The sequence below is a fragment of the Euleptes europaea genome, chromosome 18 (assembly GCF_029931775.1).
Source record: "Euleptes europaea isolate rEulEur1 chromosome 18, rEulEur1.hap1, whole genome shotgun sequence".
In the NCBI taxonomy this organism is placed as follows: Eukaryota; Metazoa; Chordata; class Lepidosauria; order Squamata; family Sphaerodactylidae; genus Euleptes; species Euleptes europaea.
Genome location: NC_079329.1, coordinates 40,248,012 through 40,262,640, shown reverse-complemented (window position 1 = coordinate 40,262,640; position 14,629 = coordinate 40,248,012). Strand labels below are relative to the sequence as shown.

At 44.8% G+C, this 14,629-nt stretch overlaps 1 protein-coding gene across 1 annotated transcript; it reads left to right on the top strand.

The window, feature by feature from the left end:
- The first annotated feature begins 592 nt into the window (after positions 1-592).
- CNTD1 (cyclin N-terminal domain containing 1) lies at positions 593-14,586 on the top strand. Its single transcript, XM_056864726.1, has 8 exons — positions 593-631; positions 2,780-2,972; positions 3,056-3,131; positions 4,205-4,361; positions 5,029-5,191; positions 12,416-12,560; positions 14,250-14,346; positions 14,479-14,586. The coding sequence occupies exons 1-8, from the start codon at positions 593-595 to the stop codon at positions 14,584-14,586; spliced, it is 978 nt and encodes a 325-aa protein (XP_056720704.1).
- Positions 14,587-14,629: the final 43 nt, after the last annotated feature.

The following is a 14,629-nucleotide window of genomic DNA, read 5'->3' as shown; positions in this document are numbered from 1 at the left end:
GACCCCTCGGCGGGCGGCCGGGCGGCCGTGTGAGCTCAGGAGGGTGAGGTTGCCAGCCTCCAGGTGGTGGCTGCAGACCTCCCGCTAGTACCGCTGACCTCCAGGAGACAGAGTTCAGGTGGCCGCCTTGGCAGGGAGAAGTCTGGGGCATTAAGCCCCATTGAAGTCCCTCCCCAAACCCGCCCTCCTCAGGCTCCATCCCCAAAATCTGGAGTCGGCAACTCTAGAGAGGATGTGTGTGTGGGGGGGTCGGAGCCCTTGGGGACAGGGCAAAATCTGTGCCCTTCTCATGGTACTATACCCCCCCCCAGGACACAGGTTTGCCAACTCCAGCTTGGGAGGCTCCTGGAGCTGTAGAGGTGGTGCCTGGAGAGCTCAGAGTTTGTGGTGGAGCTCCGTGCCTCAAATCTCCAGGAATTTCCCACGCTGGAGTTGGCAACCCTGTGCCCGAGGCAGTCCCTTGGGTGGCATGGCTCGAGGACTGACCGGGTCAGTCATGTTGGGATGAAGGGCCTGCTGGGGTGGATCTTTTCCCCCCATGAAACAGCAGTTCTTCAACTTGCCTACCCCAACACACCAACACACGGCGGCAATGTTGGTGAAGGAAGTTGCGGACAAAAATGGGGGAGAAGTAAACCTGCAACTAACACACAAACGAGCAGGCAATTCCTGAAAGTGGGGGGTAGACAGGTGGCGGCCGGGAGCAGTGCAGCCATACCACCTCCACAGAGGTTCTCCAGTTGAAAAATAAAAGGCCAAAAAATGCATTTAAAAAACCACGTTAACCTCCATGGAGTTACATGGGGCTTCAGCAGCTATGCTGCAGCATAGAGGGGTGTACCTAGGCCGAAAGGGTCAATTCTGCCCCTGGGAAAGCCCCCCAATGCTGGCACCCACTTCCGGGTATTTGCTGCCTGTGGTGCTACAGCGCTTTGCGACACCAGCATAAGAGCCACTTTGTCATGGCGCAAAGTAGCACAGACACTGGTGCAGGGTTACACTGGTTCCTATGGCGCTTCACCCCCCCCTTTTAGGATTGCATGGTAAGCCAAACCACAAAAGGTTGTGGGGCAAAGTTACAAATAAAAGCCAAGTCCATTCTACAAAATCAGTACCATCTAAACAAATTTCATAACGCACTAATTTGCAGAACATTCCTGTTGTAAGTAATTATTGTAAGCCACCTTGGACCATGAGGAATGGAAGGGTATAAAAGCTTTAATGAATAAATAAGTAAAAGACAAAACACATTTTAATGTATTGCTTTTGTCAGTGAGCCTTTACAAAATTTTATAAATACTACTGTTCCACTGCTCATAGAATTAAAATATCAGAAATGCAGATAAAAACTCAATGTTATTTAACCAATGAACACACCTTTTATGGTCTTTTATGAGACAAACTCATTTATTTATTTAACAAAATTTATACTCCACCTTGTTCTTGTAAGGACTACAAAGATGGCTAACATATTCAAAACATCCATAATAAAACATACGAGATTTTTACAAATTTGTAGGCAAGTCTCTTTCAGCCCAATCCTGAAGGGAGGGATATTTCCATGGCGTCTGGGAGTGGCACACCCACGATGCCTCCTCAGAGGCTTCCTGGCCGCCACAGAGATAAAAAAGGTATTTAAAAAAAGAAAAACAGAAAACAGGACAAGACGCCCCATTGAGAACAGTGAGGCTATGACACCCAAAAAGGTGTTGTAGCAACTCCGCTTTGTGAGGGGGTGTTCCCGGGGTGAGAGGGGCTAGGAGGCAGGCATTCTCTTCCGAGATTTAGTTCCCAAAGTGGCTGCGCTGGCAGCAGAGCTCCGCGGCTCCTGTACGCTGGAGTGTTGCCCCCGCTCTGGCGTAGGTGCTTTATTCCCTTGAGAAACAAGAAAGGTGGTTTAGGAAAGGTTTTCTTTCCCATGTCTAGACTGCAGCAGGCGGAAGCATTGGAGGGAGGGAGTGCCATCGTAGCTGATGGCAATTACAGAATGAGATAAAACGGGAAGCAGAGTAGAGAAAAATGAAAAGGGACAGGTGGGCTGAGAAAAGTCATAGCTAAGGTTAGTGTAACTAACCATAGATGTCTTTAAAAGTGTGTGTGTGTTAAGTGCCGTCAAGTCGCTTCCGACTCATGGCAACCCTATGAATCAAAGTCCTCCAAAATGTCCTATCTTTGACAGCCTTGCTCAGATCTTGCAAATCGAGGGCTGTGGATTTCTTTATTGAGTCAATCCATCTCTTGTTGGGTCCATCAGTTCCTACTAGCCATGATGATTCAACCTCCACATTCAGTGGCAGTAAATCTCTGAACATCAGTGCCCGGAGGCAACATCAGGGAAAGGCCTCTATGCCCTGTTTCTTGGCGTGTCAGGTCAACTGGTTGGCCTCTGAGTGACAGAGGATGCTGGACTAGATGGACCCTCACCGGTCTGATCCAGCAGGGCTCTTCTGGTGTTCTTATTAAGAACCTAGATGCACTAGGTGGAAATACAGGCCAGCTTGGCATTGTGGTTCTAGCGTCAGGGAGCCAGGCTGGAATCCCCACTCTGACATGAAAGCTCACAGAGTGGTCTCGGGCCAGTCGCTCTCTCAGTCTAACCTACCCTGCAGGATTGTTGTGAGGATAAAATTGTAGAGGGGAGAACAATTTTTTAAACTTCGTTGGGTCCCCTTTGAGGAGAAAAGCAGAATATAAGTATCTAAATAGTAAACAAATGATCTCCCCATCCAAGACAGCGGTCAAGGTGAACCCTATCCTACTATCGTGTTTTGCCATTCAGGGTGTCGGAATCACCCTTGAGATGGGCTTGCCACAACAGGTGGTGGCCAGGGACCAACACTCAGAGCCGGTCTTTGGGGTGGTGGCCCCCGAACTCCTTCAAGATATGCTTCTGCTAATGGCCAAGGAGAATGAACAGGGTTTACGAGAGCTGTGTGATGAGACCGGCTGCTTCAAGGAGACCCGGGTAGTGGGTAAGAGCAGAGCTTGGTGCATATTCTTCAGCTTTGGTTATGAATCCTGGAATCCTCAATATCTCTCCTTTTCTTCTTACTAGAGTTTGTGTTTCTTTTGTCTGAAAAATGGAGCCTGCCTGAACTTGCAAGATACCAAGCAATTGAAATATTTGAAAGGTATTTTTTCCTACCTCCCTTGGGTGGTGATGGCTATCTTAAAGATAACCTTTAATTTAGCCTTCCTTGTTATTCCTGAGCTGACAAATCTTGATGAAAGCTAAGTCATCAGCCTTAACACAAAAGCTTTGTATCATAAGGTTCCAACCTTCCTGGGATTAAAGTTAAGAAAACCACCCCTGCAAGGTAGACCACTTGCAGACTGAGTTTCACCCAACAATTAACCTGGTAGGTGTAGCCATGTAGGCCTAGGTACTAGAATTAGATTGAAGCCTCCTGAAGACAAAACACAAGACAGAATTAAAGTGATGTATTAAAATTGTAAAAAAAATATATTAAAAGGAACAGTGAGGATTAAAATAACAAAACTAGATCCAAGAGACAAACTACACAGTAATAACATTGGTTCAGTTTTACCAGATGTTACCCTTTCCAGTTGAAGTCCTCCAGCACTCAAAGTCCACTATTATCCACGATTCAGCTTGGACAGACAGCTTGTCTGACCCATAAACCTGGAAGAAGATCAAGAAGTCCAAGGTGGATCAAGGAGCCATGATCCCAGGAGCAAAAATAGAATGAAAAGGCTAAACTTTATGGCCAAGGGTCTGAGTTGGCCTGAGCTCATTTGACCAATCAGATCTGTGGCTGTCAGTTAACTACGTAACCCTGTTACTAGCCATGTGATCAGGGGGAGTGTGGTTTGCGCTGATCTGCAGCTAAGCCCACCAAGTTCTCACAGGTTTCAATTCTCATGATTTCATATTTGTTAATTGACTAGAGGGGCCTTGGAGACTAGAGGGGAGTCAGGATAGAAACGAACAGCTCCCTGCACCTGGACTCTTATCCAGGTTGAGATCCAGCAAGATCACAGCTTGCTGGATCTCAAGCAACAGCACAGTTATTTCCCAACTTAAACTTTTCCATTGTAGGCCTGAACCAATGTTTAAGACGATAAGAAATTGCACTAGTGATTCAGTTTCTTGACACTACCTGCTGAAAGCTGTTAAGCTGTAATTTTACCAGCAACCTGCTTCCTTTTCTCCAGGCAAGCTGTTTCTGTTTATGCCTTTCAGGTTCATGCTTACGCTTACTCAAGAGTTCTCAATTTCCCCTAGAACAGAGGAGGAAGAAAGCAACTGGGTCTCCATGAGACAGCAGATTGTTGACACATATGTGCTACGCCTGGTCTCCTGCATCCAGCTAGCCAGCAAACTTTCCTTCCACTACAGCGTAAGGCAATTCTAGACTTCCTCTGCCCTCACTATCTATCTGTTATACAAGCTTTGTTCTCACAGATATATTCTGTGGTAAGAAATAAGGGCTCTGACCTAGATGGCCCAGGCTAGCCTGATCTCGTCAGATCTCAGAAGCTGAGCAGGGTCAGCCCTGGTTAGCATTTGGATGGGAGACCACCAAGGAAGGCAATGTCAAACCACCTCTGTTAGTCTCTTGTCTTGAAAAATCTATTGGATTGTTATAAGTCAGCTGTGACTTGACAGCACTTTACACAAACACAAGAAATAAAGAAATCAGAATGATTGTTTGCAACGCAACAGGGTCGTTTGCAAATAGGTTTTCAGAATTACTAATGAGGATATGTTCCACAGGCCTCAACTGCAGCTGAAACAAGAAAAGCCTTTGATGTTGTTGGGAATATTATATAGTAACATGTTTTTTAAAAGTATTTTGCTTATACATTTATATTTTTATATCGGCTTTTTATCCGTTTACAAGTATTTGTTTTTATAAGTTTTAGCTTTTACTGTGAGGTGACGTATTTGATTTTTAAATCTATTTGGTTTTTAAAAGCCCTGTTAACACCAGACCATGTTGGAAGTGAACAAGCAAACCAAGCTGGCATTTGTAGAACCATTTGCTCCATTCTCTCTTCATGCAGATAGTCAACAACACCATGGCCCTGAAGTTCTTGCAGTCTGTGGGTTTCTCCTATATCGCGGAGGACTTGCTGGAATCAGAACTGACGATTCTGAAGGCTCTGCATTTCCAGATCAATGTTCCAACCCCTTTAGCTTTCACCGAGATGCTTTTGGAGGTTTTAGGTAAGGGCCAGGAACATGGTTCATAAGAACTTAAGAAAAGCCCTGCTGGATCAAACCAAGGTCCATCTAGTCCAGCAGTCTGTTCACACAGTGGCCAACCAGGTGCCTCTAGGAAGCCCCCAAACAAGACGACTGCAGCAGCACCATCCCACCTGTGCTCCACAGCACCCAACACAATAGGCATGTTCCTCTGATCCTGGAGAGAATAGGTATGCAGCATGACTAGTATCCATTTTAACTAATAGCCATGAATACCTCTTTCCTCCATGAATATGTCCACTCCCCTCTTAAAGCCTTTCAAGTTGGCAGCCTTCACCCCATTCTGGGGCAGGGAGTTCCACAATTTAACTATGCGTTATGTGAAAAAATACTTCCTTTTATATGTTTTGAATCTCTCACCCTCCAGCTTCAACAGATGACCCTGTATTCTAGTATTATGGGAGAGGGAGAAAAACTTCTCCCTGTCCACTCTTTCCAAACCATGCATAATTTTATAGACCTCTATCATGTCTCCCCTCATCCGCCTTCTTTCCAAGCTAAACAGCCCTAAGCGTCTTAACCGCTCCCCATAGGGCAGTTGCTCTAGTCCCCTAATCATTTTGGTTGCTCTTTTCTGCACCTTCTCAAGTTCTGTAATATCCTTTTTTAGGTGTGGTGACCAGAACTGTACACGGTATTCCAAGTGTGGTCTCACCATAGATTTGTACAAGGGCAGTATGATATCAGCAGTTTTATTCTCTATTCCTCGTCTAATGATGACCAGCATGGAATTTGCCATTTTTACAGCAGCCGCACACTGGGTTGACATCTTCATTGAGCTATCCACTACCACCCCAAGATCCCTTTCTTGGTCTGTCACTGGCAGCACAGATCCCATCAGTGTATGTGTGAAGTTGGTATTTTTTGCCCCAATATGCATCACTTTACACTTGCTCACATTGAATCTCATTAGCCATTTTAATGCCCATTCTTCCTGTATGTAGAGATCTTTCTGGAGCTCTTCACGGTCCGATTTTGTTTTAACCACCCTAAATAATTTGGTGTCATCTGCAAACTTGGCTACTTCACTGTTTAACCCCAACTCCAGGTCATTGATGAACAGGTTGAAAAGCACTGGTGCCAACACAGATCCCTGAGGCACCCCACTGCTCACATCCCACCATTGTGAGAACTTGGTATTTTCTTTCCTGACGTTTCGCCAGCAGCTGTGGCAGGCATCTTCAGAGGAGTAACTCTTCAGTGTTACTCCTCTGAAGTTGCCTGCCACAGCTGCTGGCGAAACGTCAGGAAAGAAAATACAGCTGCTGGCGAAACGTCAGGAAAGAAAATACCAAGACCACGGTCACACAGCCCAGATAACCTACAAGAACCAATGAAATCTGACCGTGAAAGCCTTCGACAATATTGTGAGAACAATATTGTGAAAGCCTTCGACAATGTTGTGAGAACTTCGACAATATTGTGAGAACTGACCATTGATTCCTACTCTCTGCTTCCTATTTTTCAGCCAGCTCTCAATCCATAAGAGGACTTGTCCTCTTATCCCATGACTGTGAAGTTTGCTTAGCAGTCTTTGGTGGGGGACTTTGTGTATCTGGATTTGCAAAAAGCTTTTGACAATGTCCACAGGCTCATTCCTGTCCACATGCTTATTGACACTTCCAAAAAACTCTAATAGGTTAGTGAGACAGGACCTACCTTTACAGAAGCCATGTTTGGTTTTGCTCAGCAAACCTTGCCCTTCTATATGCTTGACAATTTTATCTTTAATAATGCTTTCCATCGATTTACCAGGAACAGATGTTAAGCTAACTGGCCTGTAATTTCCTGGGTCCCCCCTGGAACCTTTTTTATAAATGGGTGTTACATTGGCCATTCTCCAGTCCTCTGGAACAGAGGCTGATCGAAGGGACATATTACATATCTTTGTTAGAAGTTCAGCAATGTCCCATTTGAGTTCTTGAAGAACTCTAGGATGAATACCATCTGTTCCCTGTGACTTGTTAGTTTGCAGTTTGTTTAGACGTTCTAGGACTTCCTGTCTTGTTACCACTATTTGCCTCAGTTCCTCATTCTCCCCTCTCCAAAATCTCTGTTCAGGAGAAGGAATCTGCCCTGTATCTTCAACAGTGAAGACAGATAAGAATTCATTTAGTTTTTCAGCAGTCGCTTTATATTCCCTTAGAGTTCCTTTACTCCCATTGTCATCCAAAGGTCCAACCGCTTCCCTAGCTGGTTTCCTACTCCTAATATACTTAAAGAATTTCTTATTGTTTGTTTTGATGTGTTAGCAATATGCTCCTCAAAATCATTTTTTGCATCTCTTAATTATCTGCTTTCATTTCCTTTGTGCAAGTTTGTGTTTGCTTCTGTTGGCCTTGCTTGGGCAAACCTTCCAGTCTCTGAAGGAAGACTTTTTTTCCTCTAATTGCTTTCTTCACCTTACCCGTTAAACATGGTGGTAACCTCACTCCTGAGTGAGCTTTGGTTTAGAGGTAAAATGTCTCCTTATCTATCACTAGTTTCATTCAGGCCACCAGGCCTTATATTTCTTTATTGCAGTGTTTACATTTTGCACGCATGCCTGCCTTACCCATAGGTAGAGGAACTTCGTTCAGATATTCCCAAACTGGGTCTTTTGTACGGCCTGCTGCCATTATAGATTTTCTCCTTCAGGGCTATACAAAGACTCCAAGACTTGTGCAGTATTCTGCTCAAAAGGTTTTTTTTTTTTTTTCATTTTTACTACTTGCCCCTCCCTCCTCACTCTTAGATCTGCACAAGGATTCCACTCCAAACTATCTTCTATTCATTGAACGTCTTGAGACTTAGCACTTAAGAGGTAAGGGGTTGATTCTGTGTACATAGATTTGCATAAGAACAATGGGATTAAGGTATTTTTCTCAAAGTTCCATAAACAGCTTTTTAAAGATTTGAGAAATAAAAAAGACTCATTTAGGAAGTGGAAGGAGTGCCTTATAACCAAAAATGAATATAAAAAAATAACTAGTGCTTGTAGGGAGAGTGTTAGGAAAGCTAAAGCTCAGTATGAGCTTAGGCTAGCGAGAGATGCTAAACACAACAAAAAAGGGTTCTTTTCCTTTTTCACCGAAAGTGAAATTGTAACAGGAGATGAAGAGAGGGCAGAACTCCTCAATTCCTACTTTTCCTCATTCTTGTCTTGCAAGGGAAGCATGCTCAACATTGCATAAACAGAACGCATGTTGAAGGAAGGGATTTGCAGCTGAGGATTGGCATTGGGGTAATGCACAAACACCTAGTTTCTTTACATGAAACAAAGTCCTCAGGTCTAGATGAACTGCATCCAAGGGTATTCAAATAACTTGCAGATGTAATTTCTGAGCCTCTGTCCATTATTTTTGAGAAGTCTTGGAGAACAGGTGAGGTACCAGAAGACTGGAGGGGAAAAAGGAGGATCCAGGTAACTACTGACCCATCAGCTTGACTTCTATACTGGGAAAAGTTTTCGACCAATCATCAAACAGTCAGTCCTTGAGCATTTAGAAAGGATGGATCTGATCACTAAGAGCCAGAACGGGTTTCTCAAGAACAAGCCATGTCAGACTAATCTTACCTCCTTTTTTGAGAAACTTACTACCTTGCTGGATCATGGGAATGCTGTAGACATAATTTATCTTGATTTCATAAGGCTTTTGATAAGGTTCCCCATAATATTCTTGTTGGCAAATTGGGAAAATGTGGTTTAGATCCTATTTCTGTTAGGTGGATCTGTAACTGATTGACAGATCACACCCAAAGAGTGCTTGGAGAGAAGTGACTAGTGGAGTGCCTCAGGGATCTGTGCTGGGCCCTGTGTTGTTCAACATCTTTATAAATGCTTTGGATGAAGGAATAGAGGGGATGCTTTTAAAATTTGCAGATGATACTAAATTGGGACGAGTAGTAAATACGGTAGAAGACAGAGCTAGGATACTGGATGATCTTGACAGGCTGGAGAATTGGGCTAAAACTAATGAAATGCACTTCAACAAAGATAAATGTAAAGTTCTGCATTTAGGTAGGAAAAATCAAATGCATAATTATAGGATGGGGGAGACTTGTCTCAGCAGCAGTGTGTGCGAAAAAGATCTTGGGGTCTTGGTAGACCAAACACTGAACATGAGTCAGCAGTGTGATGAGGTAGCTAAAAAGGCAAATGCGATCTTAGGCTGTATCAACAGAAGTATAGAGTCCAGATCATGTGAAGTGATGGTATCACTTTGCTCTATTTAGACCTTACCTAGAGTACTGTGTTCAGTTTAGGGCACTGCGATTTAAGAAAGATGTAGACAAGTCCTATGAGGAGAGGTTGGAGCTGGGTGTGTTTAGCCTAAAGAGAAGACTGAGAGAAGATATAACCATCTTCAAGTACTTGAAGGGCTGTCATATAAGAGGAGGGTGCCGAGTTGTTTTCTGTTGCACCAGAAGGTCGGACCAGAACCAACGGGTTGAAATTAAATCGAAAGAGTTTCCTTCTAGACATTAGGACTTTTCTAACAGTTAGAGGGGTTCCTCCATGGAACAGGCTTCCTCGGGGGATGGTAAGCTCTCCTTCCCTGGAGGTTTTTAAGAAGAGGCTAGATAGCCATCTGTCAGCAATGTTGATTCTATGACCTTAGGCAGATCATGAGAGGAGGGCACCTTGGCCATCTTCTGGGGACATGGAGTTTGGGGCACTGGGTGTGTGGGGGGGGAGTAGTTTGGAATTTCCTGCATTGTGCAGGGCGTTGGACTAGATGACCCTGGTAGTCCCTTCCTACTCTGTGATTCTAAAGTGTAAGTATTAACATGACACAGTAAACAATGCAAAAACAGCACAGGAGGACCCTCATTTCAGCAAGCTAAACACAGAAATATAGCCCACTGTCCATAATCTTTTGCCAAGTATCTATCGCGCTGGAAAGCCATCGTGGTGTAGTGGTTTAAGAGTGGCAGACCCTAATCTGGAGAACTGGGTTTGATTTACACTCCTCCACATGAAGCCTGCTGGGTAACCTTGGGCTAGTCAAAATTCTCTCAGAACTCTCTCAGCCCCACCTACCTCACAAGGTGCCTTCCCTTCCTCTGTTCCACTGAGGAACCACTTTGACTATCAGAAAGTTCTTCCTAATGTTTAGCTGGAAACTCTTTTGATTTAGAATCATAGAATAGGAAGGGACTACCAGGGTCATCTAGTCCAACCCCCTGCACAATGCAGGAAATTCCAAACTACCCCCCAACACACTCCCAGTGACCCATACTCCACTTTGTTGAAGTGCATTTTATTAGTTTTAGCCCAATTCTCCAGCTGTCAAGATCATCCTGTATGCAAGGCTGCATCCAAGGCTGTTAACCAGGTCAGCTGACCCAATTAAAAATGGGGAGCACCATGTCCTTCAAGATCTGCACCTTCTCAACCAGCATTACTTCTGTCTTTCCAGGGTTTAGTTTCAATTCAGGACCCTCTACCTTATCACCAGGAGATTTGGATAAGAAACTGGGTACCATCAACATATTGAATATAGCCAAACCCCAAACTACAAATGATTTTTCCTAAGGGCTTTACGTAGAGATTGATAAGAGATTGTGCCCTGTGGAACCCCTTAGGAAAATCTCACACTGATGATAACTGGTCTCCAATGGCAACCCTTTGAGTCCAGTCCATGAGGAATGATTCAAACCAGTCCAACACACATCCCCTGATACCTCCTTCTGCCTTGAAGTACCTGCTGTACCATGAAGGTGTAGGAAAGCTGGAATAGGCTCTCTACTTTAAGACACCGTAAGAAGTTTCAAAACTTAGATTCGTAACTTGCTGAGGATGAGCTTGGTGTTTTTTCACTGAGACCGCTTGTAGGAAGGGACCTGAAGCTGTTTTTCCTGCAGAAACACATTGGCAAGGCGATGGCACCCCTGGGCAACAAATTGGAGGCCACTGCTTTACTAGATTGAGGTGGGGTTTTGTTTCTTGTAGAGATCATTGAAAGAACAAGACATGCCCGTGAAAATCATTTTATTCTATGAGATTTGGCTGGCAAACTGGGTATGGGTTTCTTTAGTTCGTTGAAATGACTGTTTGGTCAACTCTAGCTTGTCCCAGCCTGACTAGCTCAGTCTTTAAGGAGCTGTTATTCATCAGAAGCGATAGGAGTCTTATAGTCAGATTGCTGGAGTTGGAAGGGAGCTTGGAGGTCATCGAATCCAACCCATGCTTCTTTGTGACAGCCCATCAGTTGTCTGAAGACAGCAATCGTGCCTCCTGTTAGTCTTTTCCAGGCTGAACATGCCCAGAGGCCTTGCCATCCCTCTGGTTGTGCTCTAAATTGGCAGCGTCCTTGCAGTGTTGTTCCCAGAACTGGCCACAGCTCTCCCATGAGGCCTGACCAAGTGCAGAATACAGCAGAACGCCTCCTTCAGGGGATCTGGACTCCACCTTCTGTAAATGCAGTCCACGGCTTCTCTGGCTATTTTAGCAGCTGCGTCTCACTGCTGGCCACATTCTGCTAGTGATGCACAGGTGCTGCTGCCAAGCCAGCTCTCACCTGTCCAAGATACTTTGGTGGGTTTTTCCCTCCCTTTATGGTCCCTCCCTGTTGGAATTAATTTTATGATTTTGGTCCCATGTTCCAGTCTGTCATAACAAGAGACCCTGCCTCTGTTATCCTCCCTCCCTGCTATTTGTTGTCTTCTAATTTGATAAACACGCCCTCTGGACCCTCCTCCAGGTAGCACAAGATTAACTGATTTCTTGTGGCATAAATCTTTGCTGCAGCAGCCCAATTTAGCAGCTACTCTGAATTTATCAGTGCTTATCAGCCATGGGCTATAAGAGCACTTTACAGTAATTTTATTTACCATACATTTCTCAGTAGGAGCCATCCTTCTTGTGATTCCACTAGGCTAGGGGAATGGTAGGTTCTTTTCTTTTGAACTTCTGAGAGATTTTAAAGACTGACAGTGCAGTCCTAAGTCAATTGTAGTCAGTTGGCTTAGAAGGGTGTAACTCTGGTTTGGATTGCACTTCAAATGGTAGAAAGTGGGAAATGAATTTTACAGTACTTTGCAGATATGGGGTGGGAAGAACAGAAAATGACCTGGAAATCTGTCGGCTGGCTCGGCAGTGTGAAGGGCCTCTGCTGGCTCCAGTGTGAAGGGCCTCTGCTGGCTCCTTGCTACCTTTCCCCTCAGAAGCTCCTGCTGCCTTCTGTTTTTCCACATTGACAGGGTATAATGGCTGCTTGCTCCCCATGGAACAGATGCATGCCATGTGCCGACATCTGCTGGTTTTAACGTACGTCCTGCGGGTCAGCATCTACAGCACCCTGCTGAAGGCTTCAATTGAAAACACATCGCCAAATGAACTCCAGCTGTGAGTTTTAGAAAAAGCACTATTTATGCTTAAGGCAAGAAATAACTTTGGGATGGGGGGGAGGAGAGAGACCAGACCCAAGAATCATGGTTGAAGGTAGCATTAAATGGAGAAAGTACTTTACTAACCAAGAAAATCTGAATCATTTTTCTGCACAGCACGCTGCAACAGAAGTCTCTTTGTCAGCACTATACTTGGGCTTGAATTTGGCTCCAAGGCTACAGTCTGACACTGAAGTGTTGGCATCAACAACGAAGTTTGTACAGGGTTCCACGTACAGTGTCTTTTAGCCTGGATGTTGACAGCCCCAAATGGAGACAGTCTCCAGCACTGTCCTTTAGAATAGACGATGATGTAACACTCTCCTTTTTCCAAAGGCTGCTCCTGGGCCTCTTTGGAACGGCTTTATGGAATTACTCAGTTTAAAAACCAAACTTTTCTGGCCATGGAAAGAAAACCATACACCACTTTAGTAAGGGACTACCAGGGTCATCTAGTCCAACCCCCTGCACAATGCAGGAAATTCCAAACTACTCCCCCCCACATACACACACACCCAGTGCCCCAAACTCCATGTCCCCAGAAGATGGCCAAGGTGCCCTCCTCTCATGATCTGCCTAAGGTCATAGAATCAACATTTACTCAATCCTTTACATTTCCAAGTAGTCCTTGTGGATTTCTTCTGCTTACAGTGCAATCTTAAAAGAGAGTTACTCCAGTCTAAGCCTATTCATTTTAATTGGCTTAAACTGGAGTCACTCTCTTTAGGATTACACTGTTAATCGGTTTATAGCATAAAAACATGCTGCAGACTTTCCCATCGCAGAAGTCTTGCTGCTGTTACAAAAATACAATTCTGTATCGTAATATACCATGGCTGGACATTTGCAACCCTGCCCCCGGCCTTGTTAATGGTGCCATTGGGAGCGCTGCGGGGGGCCATCATTAGCTGCCGACGGCTCTCTTCACCCGCCAGTGGTTTAGAGCCTTTAGACTTTTTTACATCTTAGTTTCTGAAGCACTCATTGCAATAATTTAAAAGGGGGGAAATTACCAAACAGCAGTAAGGGTAGCCTTTCTCTCCACAGGGCTGCCTTCCATATCTCAAACCAGTCACTTCCGCAGCATGCCGGCTTCTTCCGTCCAGTGCTGTGGGGGAGTCCCAGAGTGGCTCTTTCCAATTCATTGTCTAGACAGATTATATCAATATTGCCACTTGGTCCCAGAGTACAACACAGAGGCAAAAAGCTGGATTTCTTTGCTGTTGTGGAGACCTCTCCTTCTCAGAAGGGTATGGGGCAGAGGGTTGATTGTTCCAGCCCCCTAGAATATAAGGCTTAGCATTGGCTTCTGTAGGCTGAAGCTGCAGAGGGTTTTGTAAGAAAGGCTGTTTAGGAAATAGAATGGAATTTGCCATGTGGTGACTTTTTCACTCTGCAAGTTATTAAATGTCTACCCTCTTGGTGCTTGGTAATATCTGCTATAAGCATGGTACTGGCTTACAAAGGGAGGTCTGTAAAATAAATGTTCAGATACAGACATCAGCTTAGTGAATATAACCTTATACTCTTTTGCCCAAGTTAACTCAGTGCTGAGGTGTATTTGCTTACATGCTAAGCTCTACAATGTACCATTACTTCGGCTGGAACATGAAAGGAGGCCCTTTTACACTCTGTTTCAACTGTACAGAGGCAAGTTTGCAGCAGTGAAAGAAGATCTGATGCTGTTGGCTGTGGGAGTCATTGGGGCAAGCGCTTTCCTGCTCCACACTGAAGTCTGGAACCAGGTATGTGTGCCCTTGCTCAGCCCCATGTTCTTGCTCAAGTAACTGGGGTAATGGAACGGACAGAACTTCTCCCCAACCTTAAGCATCCCCATAGTGTCTTACACCCTCCCCCACTCATGCTTCTTTTGAAAGGTTGCAGAGAACCTCAGTGACATCACCGGCATCACCCCACAAAGCATTGCTGAGATAGTCGACACGATCTTGAAGCACAGCATCGACCATGCAGTGGAAGATGGCTAAAATCCCCCCTTTCAGTGTTCTGCCATATCTGACGTGCCCGTTT

What these genes read in the sequence shown, in the direction of transcription:
- CNTD1 (XM_056864726.1), top strand. Translation starts at nt 593, where the DNA reads ATGTTGGTGAAGGAAGTTGCGGACAAAAATGGGGGAGAA. An exon ending in CAAGGAGACCCGGGTAGTGG is followed by an intron (nt 2,973 to 3,055) that starts GTAAGAGCAGAG and finishes TCTTCTTACTAG; the next exon opens with AGTTTGTGTTTCTTTTGTCT. An exon ending in TCGCCAAATGAACTCCAGCT is followed by an intron (nt 12,561 to 14,249) that starts GTGAGTTTTAGA and finishes TCAACTGTACAG; the next exon opens with AGGCAAGTTTGCAGCAGTGA.